Source organism: Cydia fagiglandana, chromosome 9, assembly GCF_963556715.1.
Source record: "Cydia fagiglandana chromosome 9, ilCydFagi1.1, whole genome shotgun sequence".
NCBI lineage: Eukaryota > Metazoa > Arthropoda > Insecta > Lepidoptera > Tortricidae > Cydia > Cydia fagiglandana.
The window spans coordinates 18,819,922-18,835,394 of record NC_085940.1 but is presented as its reverse complement, the minus strand read 5'-3'; the positions used below and the strand labels follow the sequence as shown (position 1 = coordinate 18,835,394).

General features: G+C 41.6%; 1 protein-coding gene across 1 annotated transcript in view; it reads right to left on the bottom strand.

Annotated features, from left to right (window-relative positions):
- Nucleotides 1-15,473, bottom strand: part of LOC134667571 (uncharacterized) — a 55,904-nt gene that overhangs the window by 24,850 nt on the left and 15,581 nt on the right. The window contains exons 4-7 of the mRNA XM_063525005.1: nucleotides 13,504-13,613; nucleotides 12,613-12,787; nucleotides 8,432-8,514; nucleotides 5,628-5,749 (exon numbers count right to left, since the gene is read on the bottom strand). Of these exons, the coding sequence (XP_063381075.1) occupies nucleotides 5,628-5,749; nucleotides 8,432-8,514; nucleotides 12,613-12,787; nucleotides 13,504-13,613 (490 nt within the window). The remainder of the gene's footprint in view (nucleotides 1-5,627; nucleotides 5,750-8,431; nucleotides 8,515-12,612; nucleotides 12,788-13,503; nucleotides 13,614-15,473) is intronic.

Sequence of the window (15,473 nt, the reverse complement as noted above, 5' to 3'; positions counted from 1 at the left end):
ACAAAACTGGACTGAACAGTGTATAGTGCCAATACGTCGATAGAACTGATAATTAGGCCGTTCAATTGGCCAATGCAAATAAAAATATCAACAACAGCAATGCAAATAGAACTCTTGTAGATTATTGCAACCTTTATTGCTGAATATTCGATATATGCTGAAGATGGTTTGAAATTATGAATACTATAGTAGGTAAACTTTTTTGCTGTAGGTTTGATTTTTGCTGAAGATCTTATATAAACAGTTTTTTGCTGAAGATTGTTTGAAAGTATTAATAAATATTATATTAGACTTTTTCCTCTTTTACTCCCCAATCAGATCCTAAAGTTGCAGAAGGCATTGAAATAGAGTCAAACATTTGCAGCAATTTTCGTATTATTTGCAAGTCAATATCTTAATGACTTAAGACTGTGTGTATAATATTTTGCACAATGAAGCAAACAAAAATATCTAAATACTACTATTTATTTGTACAAACATAAAAGCTTGTCATATATTTTTGCGTTTCATTGTGCAAGATATCCATTAGGTACATTCAAATTTAGAAGAATCTAAACACATTAGTACAAACGAAATGAAACTAGTTCATTCAACCTCTTAAAATAGTAGCGACCTTATTACAAAGGTATAAGAACGCTGTGACACAGTTTTAAGACATTGACTTCTCTCACAGTTTTACTTTTAACAGTCAATGTACCTTAATGTCTACAAATTATCGACTCTATTTCTATGGCATTAAGAATAAGCCAATTTTGATTTTGTAGCATTAAATAAGTCATCATTGAAAAGCATATCAGAGCTTCAGAATCAGAACTCTTCAGAATCATTTAACTCTGTTGAAAATTATAGACCATGATTTTTGGTCTGATAATATTTCATGGCTTGAAAATTTAACAGTGACATAGACCCAAACGGAGATGGCGGGACAACCTCGATGCATTCTGTGTAGAGTGGCGGTAGTGTGCATTGGACAGAGACAAGTGGCGGGAAAGAGAGGAGGCCTTTGCCCAACAGGACACACTAATAGACTAAAAAAAACACTCGGCTTCCGATCCTCAGAAAATTCTAAAGAGCATCCGTAAGCTGAAAGCGATCTCACAAAAACACTATACACCAAATTAGAAACCGTTAACAATCCATCGTCACGTTACCGCGCTGAAATCAGATCAGCGGGAGCACATGCTCCCTTTACCACACGAAAGTTCACACGTCTATTCATAGACCGACACTTACACCGTTCTTTCGCAATAAATAACCTAACCTAAGTTAACCGGTTAAAAATATCACAACACTGACACTATTAGCACTTTATACCTGAAAAGCTGGTGTTGCGCGGACGGCGAACTGTGCGGGAATGGCGCTGGAGGGAAGCCAAACGGAGTGTTTGTATTTATAAAATGTGCCCCGCTCCCCTTGCTCACGATCAGGATCAGCCGGTTAACTGGGGTTTTTAACTGTAAAATTTTGGGCAACTAATCACTGGGTCCTGTTAGGACTTTTAGCTCCGTAACCGCGATTAGACCTTTCAAAAAACGTCTCTTCTCTGGAACTTCTAGAAGGTTCTATGGAAACAAGTTCTGTCTACAAAATGCCCCGTTCGCATACTGCCCCGTCTGGAATTGTCCCATTCGCATAATGCCCCTTCCACAAGTTCGCTAGTAAAAGAGACTTGTTGATAATATTCTTAAAATAAACGTATATTTTTAAATAACTTTTACACTAAAGCTTTTGTTTCTTTTTCTATTTATACCATAAAGGCGGCATAATAGTGGGTTTTTCCGCTTGCTTCTTGTCACGATCATGTCACGATAGAAGGGGAAAGCCGCGGAAGCTGGCTATAGACTTTATGAGGGATTACTTGCGCGCCAATGGGCCTACAAAATAAGTTGCCGAAGACATTGCGAGAAGGAAAATCGGAAAGCAGTAATAAAAAATTTGACTTTGGTGACCATCTAATGGTAACACTGTTTGTTTTGGCAAATTGCTGCAGAATATTTCGTACATTGTCGCATCATGTCGCAGACGAGGGCCAAAAGTCATAATAAATGTGACTTTTGTGAATAGTAACACTGCCTGTTTTGGCAAATTGTTACAGTATATGTACTCGGAGTAATTAACAATGGAGCCGCCATTAACAGGCGTTCCCCTCTGTCGAAAATAGGCGGCCAATGGTCAACCACATGTCAACCATATGTATGGACTGACGTTTATCTGACATGACGTACTATACATTTGATGTGCCCCTCCCCCGCAAAAAACGGCAGACTATTTTGTACCGAAACTTTTAGACATGGCGTCTCCGTTGTTAATTACTCCGAGCTACTGTATTTCGTGATCATTGCAGAATTGCCTTATATTCAATAAAACTGTACCATCAGACTGTACAGAATATGTGAATCGTTATCATGGGAGTTAAACTCCTCCTAAGCCCCAGGGTAATTTTTAGTTTTGAATTTAGAACCTTTTTTTATTCCATAACAGTTCAAAATTCAATTTGAATATGTGCTTTTAAAAGGACATCGTGACTCAGGAGTATGGATGAGATTTTTGAAAGGTTATGTTAGAATTGTAAAAATTTGTCCCGCTTGCGGTGCGTTCAACTCGCGCAATAATAGCGCGGGCGGTCGCTCGTCGCGCTCGCACCCTGATTTATACGAAACAATTTAAATTGTACAGCCGATGTCAAAAATATGTTTACACTTTTGCACCTTACTCCTTTGTAATAAGGCAAAAAGTGTAAACATATCTTTGACGTCGACTGTACGCTTTCGGATTCTTCCTGTGTGACTAAGGTAATGGAGGAAATTAAATAAAGTCAGAGACACGTGAATGTAGTAGTCGTTTTTCTGATTTAACAAATTGTTTGGAAGCGTTTCGGATTTTTGTCGAGGTGGCAGATGAATATTTTGATGTTGTGTGTATGCAGTTGCACGGTATGAAACGACCGATGAGCTTTCATTATCAGTTGTTACATGTGTGCAAGTTGCGGAAAGATTTCAAAAAGCTAGAAAGTTCTTGGAAACTAACACAAAAAAAATACATGAAATAAAGAAAGGACCTATCCATTTTGGACATTAAAACTTTTATCTACTTTATGTGTAAAATCTTGCGGATCAGTTATTAACCAGTACTCTTCGCTCCAGCATCCATAGACTAGAGACAATGTAAGTTGAGTGGCAGACTTACCTTGTTTACTGGTCTGATCGCGAGACAGCTTATCTGTTCTGTTCTAGTACACAACCTACCCTGTTCATCACCCTGCCTTGCTTGCGGCGTTTCTCTCGCGACGGCGCTCCTTGCGGGCCAACTTATCGGCCAGTGCGGTACGTCTCTGCTCCAGTAGGTACCGTTGACTGACACAGCTACCTACACAACCAACCTTGTTCATTGCTCTGGTCGCCCCCGCCTTGCTTGCGGCGTTTCTTCTCGCGACGGCGCTCCTTGCGGGCCAACTTATCACTATCAGCCAGTGCGGTACGTCTCTGCTCCAGTAGGTACCGTTGACTGACACAGCTACCTACACAACCAACCTTGTTCATTGCTCAGGCCCCTGTTTCACCAACGTGACAGGTGCGAAGAATTGTAAAATCACTGTTGCTGACGTCACAGGCATCCATGGGCTACGGTTACCGCTTACCATCGGGCGGGCCGTATTCCTGTTTGCCACCATCATTGTATTATTAAAAAAAACTTTATGATATCGGAAAAAAATAGGTATTTCTCTTGCTAAGTTTATGACAATTGTCACAAGAAACACTACAATTGCCACGAAATTCCGACATATAACTCATTACCTGTCAAGAATTACCTACAATTCTTCTAAATCTTTGACAATTGTCAGAAACTTCGCAGGAGAAATATCTGTTTTTTTCCGATATAATAAAGTTTTTTTTAAATAATACAATGATGGTGGCAAACATGAATACGGCCCGCCCGATGGTAAGTGGTAATCGTAGCCCATGGATGCCTGTGACGTCAGCAACAGTGATTTTACAATTCGCCACACCTGTCACCGATGTGAAATTGGGGCCTGGTCGCCCCCGCCTTGCTTGCGGCGTTTCTTCTCGCGACGGCGCTCCTTGCGGGCCAACTTATCACTATCAGCCAGTGCGGTACGTCTCTGCTCCAGTAGGTACCGTTGACTGACACAGCTACCTACACAACCAACCTTGTTCATTGCTCTGGTCGCCCCCGCCTTGCTTGCGGCGTTTCTTCTCGCGACGGCGCTCCTTGCGGGCCAACTTATCGGCCAGTGCGGTACGTCTCTGCTCCAGTAGGTACCGTTGACTGACACAGCTACCTACACAACCTACCTTGTTCATTGCTCTGGTCGCCCCCGCCTTGCTTGCGGCGTTTCTTCTCGCGACGGCGCTCCTTGCGGGCCAACTTATCGACCAGTGCGGTACGTCTCTGCTCCAGTACCGTTGACTGACACTGCTACCTACACAACCAACCTTGTTCATTGCTCTGGTCGCCCCCGCCTTGCTTGCGGCGTTTCTTCTCGCGACGGCGCTCCTTGCGGGCCAACTTATCGGCCAGTGCGGTACGTCTCTGGTCCAGTAGGTAACGTTGACTGACACAGCTACCTACACAACCAACCTTGTTCATTGCTCTGGTCGCCCCCGCCTTGCTTGCGGCGTTTCTTCTCGCGACGGCGCTCCTTGCGGGTCAACTTATCGACCAGTGCGGTACGTCTCTGCTCCAGTAGGTAACGTTGACTGACACAGCTACCTACACAACCAACCTTGTTCATTGCTCTGGTCGCCCCCGCCTTGCTTGCGGCGTTTCTTTTCACGACGGCGCTCCTTGCGGGCCAACTTATCGGCCAGTGCGGTACGTCTCTGCTCCAGTAGGTAACGTTGACTGACACAGCTACCTACACAACCTACCTTGTTCATTGCTCTGGTCGCCCCCGCCTTGCTTGCGGCGTTTCTTCTCGCGACGGCGCTCCTTGCGGGCCAACTTATCGACCAGTGCGGTACGTCTCTGCTCCAGTAGGTACCGTTGACTGACACAGCTACCTACACAACCAACCTTGTTCATTGCTCTGGTCGCCCCCGCCCTGCTTGCGGCGTTTCTTCTCGCGACGGCGCTCCTTGCGGGCCAACTATCTGCCAGTGCGTTACGTCTCTGCTTCAGTACTTGTCTGAACCTGCTACCTACACAACCTACCTTGTTCATTGCTCTGGTCGCCCCCGCCTTGCTTGCGGCGTTTGTTCTCGCGACGGCGCTCCTTGCGTGCCAACTTATCACTATCAGCCAGTGCGGTACGTCTCTGCTCCAGTAGGTACCGTTGACTGACACAGCTACCTACACAACCAACCTTGTTCATTGCTCTGGTCGCCCCCGCCTTGCTTGCGGCGTTTCTTTTCGCGACGGCGCTCCTTGCGAGCCAACTTATCACTATCAGCCAGTGCGGTACGTCTCTGCTCCAGTAGGTACCGTTGACTGACACAGCTACCTACACAACCAACCTTGTTCATTGCTCTGGTCGCCCCCGCCTTGCTTGCGGCGTTTCTTCTCGCGACGGCGCTCCTTGCGGGCCAACTTATCACTATCGGCCAGTGCGGTATACGTCTCTGCTCCAGTAGGTACCGTTGACTGACACTGCTACCTACACAACCTACCTTGGTCATTGCTCTGGTCGCCCCCGCCTTGCTTGCGGCGTTTCTTCTCGCGACGGCGCTCCTTGCGGGCCAACTTATCGGCCAGTGCGGTACGTCTCTGCTCCAAGACCGTTGACTGGGCCCTGTATACAACATTCTTTTAGAAACACCGTCTATTACATCTTTTAATTGACTATACGACCAACTACACTAATATACCAATCGCAACATTACCACTACCCAATTGCTTCTCGTACTTTTGTCAATGGAACTTCAATGGAACTGAAATGTTATGGCTACGTCATCGCTACGTCGGTTACACGTCGGATATATCTGGATTAGCTAGAGTTAGGCCAAGAAAAGTCTGCAGCGATTTTGATAGCCCACGCAGTGCAAGTGTTATTTGCACGTCATAATTTCATAGAAGTTTGACGTTTAAAATGACACTTGCACTGCGTGGGCTATCAAAATCGCTGCAGACTTTTCTCGGTCTGACTACGAAGACTAAGTTAATTCTACCACCATTCATAAAAAAGACTTCATTTAGTTGAGTTCAGTGGTCTACTTGTAAAAAAACTAAAATTGGTACTAATTGAGAGAAAAATGAGTAGAAACTATACAAATTATTTTAGAAACGCAAATCCTGTCCATACTACACACAATCCTATTGTAACTAAATATATCTGTATTGTAACTAAAACCTACAGATTATAATTTCTCTGAAATGTGTAGAAAACTAAAATAACTTACACGAAACATGTAATTATATGTATCTAAAGGAACTAGAAATTAGTTAGCAAAACATGCAAAATTATAACGATTTTTGTTTGCAATGTTACCGAGGCGGCCCAGCCGTATCGATTTCAATTTTTAAACTTCTAGTAAAATAGCGTTTTATTTCTAATTTTTGATTGGGGGTTACAAATATCAGTCGCTTTCAATAAATGATACTGACAACATTAATACATTATTTATTCAACCGAAGAAATAAAAACAAGGAAACTTTTAACTAAATTACTAAAGAAATATTCCAGTTCTTGAAATAGTTTTACAATTTATATTTCAATGAAATAACGGCAGTACCGGATCCGATCCGAACATAGCCTATTACGTTTTTTTTCGTAGTAGCAATATCTAAAGTACACCATGGAATTCTTACATGAATGCGCCACTAGTTTACTGGGTTTAAACTCACAAACTTTTCAATATTTCGTTTCAATCGATCTTGTGTAGATCATTATGCTCATCCATCACCCATAACTCTGAGTATTTGGTACTAAGTACACTTTCTGTTCCCTTCATCATGGAAAGCCATCAGGCCGATTCCATGTCACACAATACGCGCAATAGTTGCGACTCGTCGTCCGATTAATAATCGCGCGACAAACGTATCTAACGGCACGGCCACGACATTGCAAAACTGCGGCAACCATAGGTGGGAACGAAAGGTCCGATCGCTGTCTCGTTCCAACCTATGGTTGCCGCCGCCGTCGCCAGTCGCGCAATGTCCTGGCCGAGCCGTTAAGGTTGTGTTGCACTATCAACGCCTTGGGACGTCACTGGTCCGTCGCCGCCTCGGCAATCGTCGCATTGCTCGCAACAACGCCATTGTGCGTAACATTAGGCTAAACATGAGCAGCGCGCGAACAGTTCGAGATGCGAATAATGTCCGCCCGACAAACGCATCCGGCGGCCGCCATAATGGTCCTAGAATATGCGGCCGCCCTAGCAGATTTCGAGCTGTAGACAGTTTTTGTCGTAACGACACGTAGATAGTTGGAAGGGCGAGGAGTGTGCTGTATATCCGATCCGGCGCCGGTTCCGTTCCGATTCCGATAGAGTACGTCCGTGTTCTGTGGATCTGGCGCGGGGGAACCCTAGGCCAAAAGGAGGACAGATATAGGTACGAATGGGACAAGGTATGAGGAAGGAAGGTAGATCATGAAAATAAATATACTATTTACGTTAGAAATTAAATATACTATTTATCACGTATATGTACCTATTCGAAACAACTATAGACAGATTTTACTAGACAGGATTTGCGTTTCGACGCCTGCACGAAACCGATTAACAACGCAAATTTAGAATTTTGCTCTACGAATTTATTCAGGCGCTATAGCATAGCTGAGATAATTTGACAAATATCCAATAACATGACAAAATGTACCATTTAAAAGATTTAAGGTCGAAATAAAAAGGCTATTTTATTTTATTTTATTTTTATAGCATAGCTGAAGTCCATAAATACACGCAGCTACGTATACATACACACCGAATTATTAATATATCTATCAACCCTACGTATGTCTTTGTCAAAAATATGCTATTGAGTTTAATAACCTTAAAATTGTAAATTACAGTCCAAATTGTCTGGGACGTATACGGGACAAGACAAGGCATACGAAAGATTAAGCGTATCACTGCGGGGCTAATAATAAACCAGTACAAAGGCAGGCCAAAGGAAATTATCTATTTCAGCATTATAAAAATCCCTTCCAATACTGTTAGTTTACCAAACACCTCAAGTATTTTAAGCTGCAGCAGGGGTGCGAAACTCCTGACTTCGGCCAAACTCGGCTCCGCTCGGCTCAGCATTGCTCCGAGCAATTATTAGGGTTGGCACCACTTGACTGCTTTTTGCGTGCACGACTACAGATAAGATAATCACTTGATTTTTGACAACCCTAAATAGCCGAAAGGGATAGTGCCATGTATTAGAAAGGGATAACATGATTCGACCCTGAACCCAAACTTCGGTTTTGTAGGAAGTTTCCTTTCTGTACGGTAGTACTATTATTTATTCTGTGGCTGCAGTTACTGACCTGGCCTCCTCGATCTGAGTGTTCAGTGTGAGATAGTCCGGGCTGTCTTGCCGGTCGTACCGCACGCCTCCGCCATTGATCGACTGTCAACAAAAAACACCATATTATTTCTCTTTAGTCCCCACCATAGACTAGGAATCCTCTAGGCCGAGTTTAGAGCAATTATTTCATGCAACCGATGATGCCAAAAATGCGGGGGTGCGCGGGACGAGGTGAGCGAAGTCCCGTGCCGTGATTGGTCCGTTCAAAGAGACGGACGTCACACAAAGACACTTTCGACTCGAACGTGGAGTAAAATTACCGTATGCGTGGCAGAGGGGGTAGCGCGACTATGCTCAGTCTGGTGGATGTCTTGTCTGTGGTCCCCACTTAAACGATTCACTTGTACAAACAGCAACACGCCTAACTGTACATCGATGGACCTTATTACAAAGGGCATATGGTCCACCGATTTACAGTTAAGTATGGGCGATGGTACCGTTAATTTGGACTCTCAAATTAGCGTTTCAAGCAAAAATCTCCCGATCTGAGAGCTTTTTCGGGGTCATTAAAAATACTTTAAACATTACAAGCTTGGGTCCTAAGTACTATACAGGGTGGCAAAAAATAACTGCATTCCTGTTGCCAGGGAGGTTTTGGCATTACACTGAGCAACTTTTGCTATGGAACCAACCCGGAAAAAATGGCTGTTTCTTACATTTTGGCTGATCCACTTCTTTTTTTGCTGGGGTTGATACCATAGTAAAAGTTGCTCAGTATAATCCCAAAACCACCCTGGCAAAGGGAATGCAGTTATTTTTTAGCCACCGTGTAAAGAACGATGTGTACATGTTATTTTGATTAGCAACTCACAAAGATGGCCGCAAGCGAGTGTAAGCGTTAGTGGGGCCTGTCCTGCCGCCGCGAGCCGCTCCGTGCCGGCCCCGAGCCCTGCCAACCACGCCCGTTTATATGTACTACAATCGAACAATATGATATTTTCCTACCCAGCCATACAAATCTAAATTTTGTCACTGAAATTTGAACCTATAATGCAGGGAAGTAGAGTTGATTTTGTTTTATTTTAAAATTGAACGAATTAAATAATTGCAACTCTATTAACTCACATAATAGACGGGTCTAACGCGAATTATATTCAATTACCTTGATTTACCGACACCCGTTGATTTGTTGATTTGTTGTTGTTGTTGTTGGCGTTAGACCCGTCTATAATGTGAGTTAATATGTATTCAAAACGCGAAAGTTTAAAATATTATAATTGCAACACTATTCCTATTTTAATATGGTTTAAATTTCATCGAAATGATTAAGTACAGTCAGCAGCAGAAGTCGCTATACACTCCAGGTGCTCAAAGAGAGGTAAACGTTTAAACTGTCAAAAAGTTGTTGACTGTCATGGTAGTATTTACTTGTGAGCGCTCAACGTGTCACAAATATGTTAACAGTCGCTATTCATTAATTTCTACACTTACAACAAGTCATTGATACCTTAGCTGTCAAAAAACCAATGGTATCTAAGCGGTCAACGTGTCAAATATATGTGCAATATGGAAAAATAGACTTTAAAGCATACAAGTATGGTCGAATATTGAATAAAAGATAGCCATGCTAATTTCAGATTTGCGTTTTGACAATCATCGAAAGCAGTACAGTCTTGTCATCACATACATCTATCTCACGTTTTGCCCTTCAACCATTTGACAGGAGCCTCTCGATCAACTTACTGCAAACTATTTCTTTTAACAGAATCGTCAAGACGAATGACACATAGCAAAAGCTAACTGAAGCCGAATTTAGAGCCAATTGTCAAGGCACGTCGTGGTCTCAGTAACAGGCGTTTGCTTTTCAAAGCAGAGACCGCGGGTTCAAATCTCAGTCGTACGCACCTAGAGATTATACAGCTTTTTGTTTTTTTTTTGGGTTTCATTTCTATTATTAATTTGTGTCTTCTGGTTTTATGTTAATTTCGCATTAGTTTATATCATTTTTGAAGATAATGTCACATGTAGCGTAGGTATGTACGACTTTCTATCAGGACGTTGTAGGTTTGAACCCGCAGTGGGCGTTACTTAGATTACTCCTGTGCGGAATGCCATTTGATATTTACTACTCAAAAATCACGTTTGTTGTATGGGAGCCCCACTTAAATCTTTATTTTATTCTGTTTTTAGTATTTCTTGTTACAGATACAGCCTGGTGACAGACGGACGGACGGACGGATGGATGGACAGACGGACGGACAACAGAGTCTTAGTAACAGGGTCCCGTTTTACCCTTTGGGTACGGAACCCTAAAAATGCTGGTCTCTTCGAAAACTGACTAAATTAAATTAAAGGATATGAAAACAATGCATTTTATTAATTTCAGACATCATGTTTCATAGTAACATTTATTGCTTAAGACCTACACAATCGATATCTAAATAGAAATAGTCTTAGTTTTATTTTTCAAAACGTTCGGGGTTCGATTCCCGAGCTGAGTACACATTTTTTTTAATGTATGAAGGCAGTTTTTCGTGTTACTAAAATCGATGACATGATTCCTAAGAAGAGATCGGTGTATATCGTATCGTATAGTATCAGATTTTCCCATACTGGCCGATCTAAATGGGCCACCCTGTATAGTATATTTTAGTACAATAAGTGGGCTAAATAAATATATTAACATAGGTATATAATATGATCAACGGTTTGGAAAAACAGCCGCATATGACAGTTAAAATAAAAAAACCGATCATTCTAGTAGAATATTAGTAGAACCTACTTATTTATTGAATAAGTTTGACACTTAACGATAAAATACTTCTTTAAGAAAGGAGGTGTCAATTCGTAGTGCTACAGTATTTATTTTAAAGTTAAACAGATAAAATGTTGATGCTTAGTTACCATTGAAATAACAACTGCTTAGCAACTGGTGGCTCCCTGGCTGCTGACGTACGTGATTGGCAGTGCGTGTAGGTATTAATGACAGCAGCTTGAATTTGATTGCTTAGTTACCACTGACTTTTTAACCGTTATTGTCATTGTGATTAAATAAGGGTCTATGTATTAAAGAAAAACTCAGAAGTTAAGGTATTTGTGACGAACTGAAAGCCTACGTGAAAATGACATCTTAGATGTCCTTATTTTTGTGACGATTGAAGTGTATATGTTTTCTTGGACACCTTGCCCGCTCAGGTATATCTGCTGCTGACTGTACTATATTGATTGAGAGATTGTACCTTGAGCCTTAGGAGGCTACTAGTCAAATCAGTTACTTTTTTAGAACTATATTTTTTTAGATTCTTGGACTTTTTAATCTTTGCTATCAGAGACATCTAGCGCGTAATGCTTGTTTCGTTTCGTCCTAGATGAACTTTCGAAATAGATCGCGCACAAAACGCGTCAACGTACTAGTTGGGTAATTTTGGCGTGTGCCGGCAGATGGCACCGTTTGTCACTAATTACTTTTGCGATTTTTCGCGCTCTAATCAATTTTGGCAGCTGTTGTAATACTTGTAATCTCGATTTGAACTTCGCAATATTGTGAAAATGTACTAACCTAATGTATATAATATTATGTTGTTAAACTGAATGTCAATAATTTGCCGATTGCTGTGTTTGAAGACAGTATTTCATAGGCACTTAGGTACATATATTACCTACATAAAATAAAGCAGGTATTAGCCTTATAACTCTTATGGAGTATTGCGATGAAAATATCCAATATCCTGTTACATATTAAGCATGCAGCATCCTAACATATTAGGGCTTACTCTAGTAGTTAAAAAAACACACACACACACACACATACCCAGTATACGCAAAAGCAGTAGATTACCTGAGCATTGGATGCAAGTTTACCAACGCGTCGCGGAAAGGAGCTGTCAAGTCGTCTGTATTTGTTACATGATGTTCTTGATTATACATACAACATTCGCAAGCAGTAGCTTACCTTACAGCCGCCTGGCAACCACAAATTTATCAACGCAGCGCGTAAGGGCGGTGTTAATTCCGTCTCTGTACGCGGTATTTTCTCGTGAAAATTTTTAACAAACCACATAGTACATCACCTGACCACCGTCCGGTGTCCGAAGCAGATTCTCAAGCGCATGAAGAGACTGAAGAGTGGAGATAAGTTCGTCTCCGGTTCTTGCACGATGTGCTTGTGATAACATATAATATTAACAATTAGTAGCTCACCTGGCCACCGTCTGGCGTCCGCAGTAAATTTTCCAAAGCAGCGCGTAAGGGAGCGGGTAAGTCCGTCTCGGGTTGTTGCACGATGTGCTTGGGTATGCGCGCGCCGCACAGAAACTGTGCTACTTCATCTGTGAAGTGGTTGCAGTTGTGTTCTAGGAGGGAATAAGCTGAGCCTCTGAAAAGAGATAAGCGATATATAATACAGAGAGTAACATATTACATTACACACACACAATACAGCCGTACACAACAATATTAAAAGAGTATTCACATAGCCCGAATACAGTGTCATTACTGTCTCCAGTGATATTCAGAATTATAAAAAGTACCTAACTAGACAACACAACAGATAATGTACAGTCACGGACTTTAATTGTTGAGCCATTTAGGGTTTACTTTACGTTGGACATTTCATACCGTTAGTATTGACAGCCAAATTAGCTTGAATCCTAAATGGTTCAACAATTAAAGTCCGTGACCGTACTCACTATAAACATATTTCTGAGAAAGTCACGAAAATAAAATTACTTCATAAAAAAATATTAGATCTATGCCATAATGCGGCAATCTCATGTGTGCGTATAATGCGCAATATGCGTATGCCGTACGTATGGTCCAAGGACGAGATCCTTGCATTTTCCAGCTCAGTAACTGGGAGGGTACGTGCCGTGCACCGTGCCCGCTAGTGTCATGGGCAGTGTTATTGTAAGGGCACTGGGGCTCGGTGTCATGGGTCCTCTACACGATGGGCCAACGCCGGCCACTCCAAGGGACACATTTACGCGTTAGAGGGAGCAAGTGATATCGCTATCTCATCCTACCGCATGGCTGCGTCCCTTGGAGTGGCCGGCGCTGGCCCATCGTGTAGAGGAGCCATCATGTAGTACTCACGCGAACGTGGTGGCAGCCAGCCCCTGCAAGTATTCACGGAAGACGGCCGCCGGGACATATGTCACGCCAAGTCGCTGAATCTCGCGAGGTTGCCCCGCCATCGTGCCGCCCTGTAAACAAACAAAGGGAGTTAAACTACTGTTATATAAGTTAACTGTGAATTTTCAGGTAACTCATTAACTTTATAAAGAGTTGGAAAAAACGAGGTTTGATTGTTTCATTTAATACGGCGGTAAATAAGCTGTTATGGATAAGTTTATAATAATTTATATTTTAAAGTATATTCTAAATCAGTGGTGGGCAAAGTAGGGCCCGCGGGCCATCTGCGGCCCGCGAATGGATTTTATCCATTCCAATGGATTTTATTTTATGTTTTGGCTACAATTCTGGCCCTCCACTTAAATTTCCTAAACTTTCTGGCCCCCCATGAAGAAAGTTTGCCCACCACTGTTCTAAATAGTTCTTGACTGAAATAATTGTGACTCTGTGGTTTAGTTAGGTAAAAAATCTTGTTGACAGTAAATAACTATTTTTTTTTTCAATTGGCAAGCTTACATGACTTGACACTTCACCGCACACAATGTGCGAAGTGAAGACGACACATCCCAGCTTTGAAATACGACGCTCCATTTTAAAATGCTACGCGATTGATTAAATGTGACATTCAGAGGCAAAATAATACGAAACTTGAAAATTATAACGTTTATAACATTGGTTTCTAATATTAAAAGTTTGTAAACAAACCGAACACTCTCATACATCTCGCTGGCACTATTTTGCGAGTACGAGCGAGATGCATAGAAAGTAAATTACGCGCACACGTTAGCGAATATGTACAGTGTGAAACTGGTAGTAGCCGTATACAGTTATCAAATGGGAGAATTTCTAATTGCATCTTTATAACAGTAGACGACGTAACTTTTGCCTGAGAACATCAGAAATGCAGCAGTTATTTCTGGATGCGACGGAACGCCGCCAGATTTAAAACATCCCAAACATTTTCGACTCTAGTGAAAAGAACATCATATATTAGAGCGGCCGCGTTTAAATGTCGCTACCGTCGCCATCAAAAATAAATAAAGTCACCTTTACGTTATAAACGGTCTTCTGAAACTATTTCTATTAAGGCCCATTTACATGGTGCGAGTTTCACCAATCGCCGATGGATGTAGTGCATAATTATTTCCCAATTTTCACGGAATTTTCAATTTTCACGGAAATGTACGAACGTGTCTTAATATTTCAGTCAGTCTCGGTACAAAAAGTACTGAGGTTGACTGAAGTAGCATGACAAATACGAACGTTTCCGAGAATATACGATGAAAAACAATTAAGCACTACATATGGAATACGATTATTGTCTGCCTCTATCTTTAATCAATTGTTTTCTGAAATAGTATATTTTATTGACATGTGCAATAAAGAATAGGTGTCTTATCTATTACCTATGTAGATTAACATAAGTAAACTATACGTGCAATAACGCACGACGGAGAGTGATAATTGATAATTGCGTTGGCCTGTCAAAAAACTTAGTTCATGTAAATCAAATGAAACACCTAAAATAATTTAGAAAATCCAATTAATGCGAGTATTCTAACGGTTTTTTATTCATAATTAGCAAAACAGGCCAATTCGAACGTACACTGACATCAGAATGTGTCAATGATGAATTGATGATTTCATTTATGTAGTTATCGTACAGCTCACCCGCACCAATACATGTACGGACAAGTACGAGCGAAATGCACGACATTTTAATAAAAATAATCTAGATGTCATTCTGATATCAGTGTTCGTTCGAATTGGCCGTTTATAGGTATTGGAGATCCGTAAGGATACTGGTCACACCACTACTATATGTGTCAAATGTGTGTCATTCTTTTCTTTATCTATTTTGTCATAAATATGAATTTATTCTTTCATCCGCCTCTCCATCACACAACAGTAGAAAGACGTTTAGAGGTTAC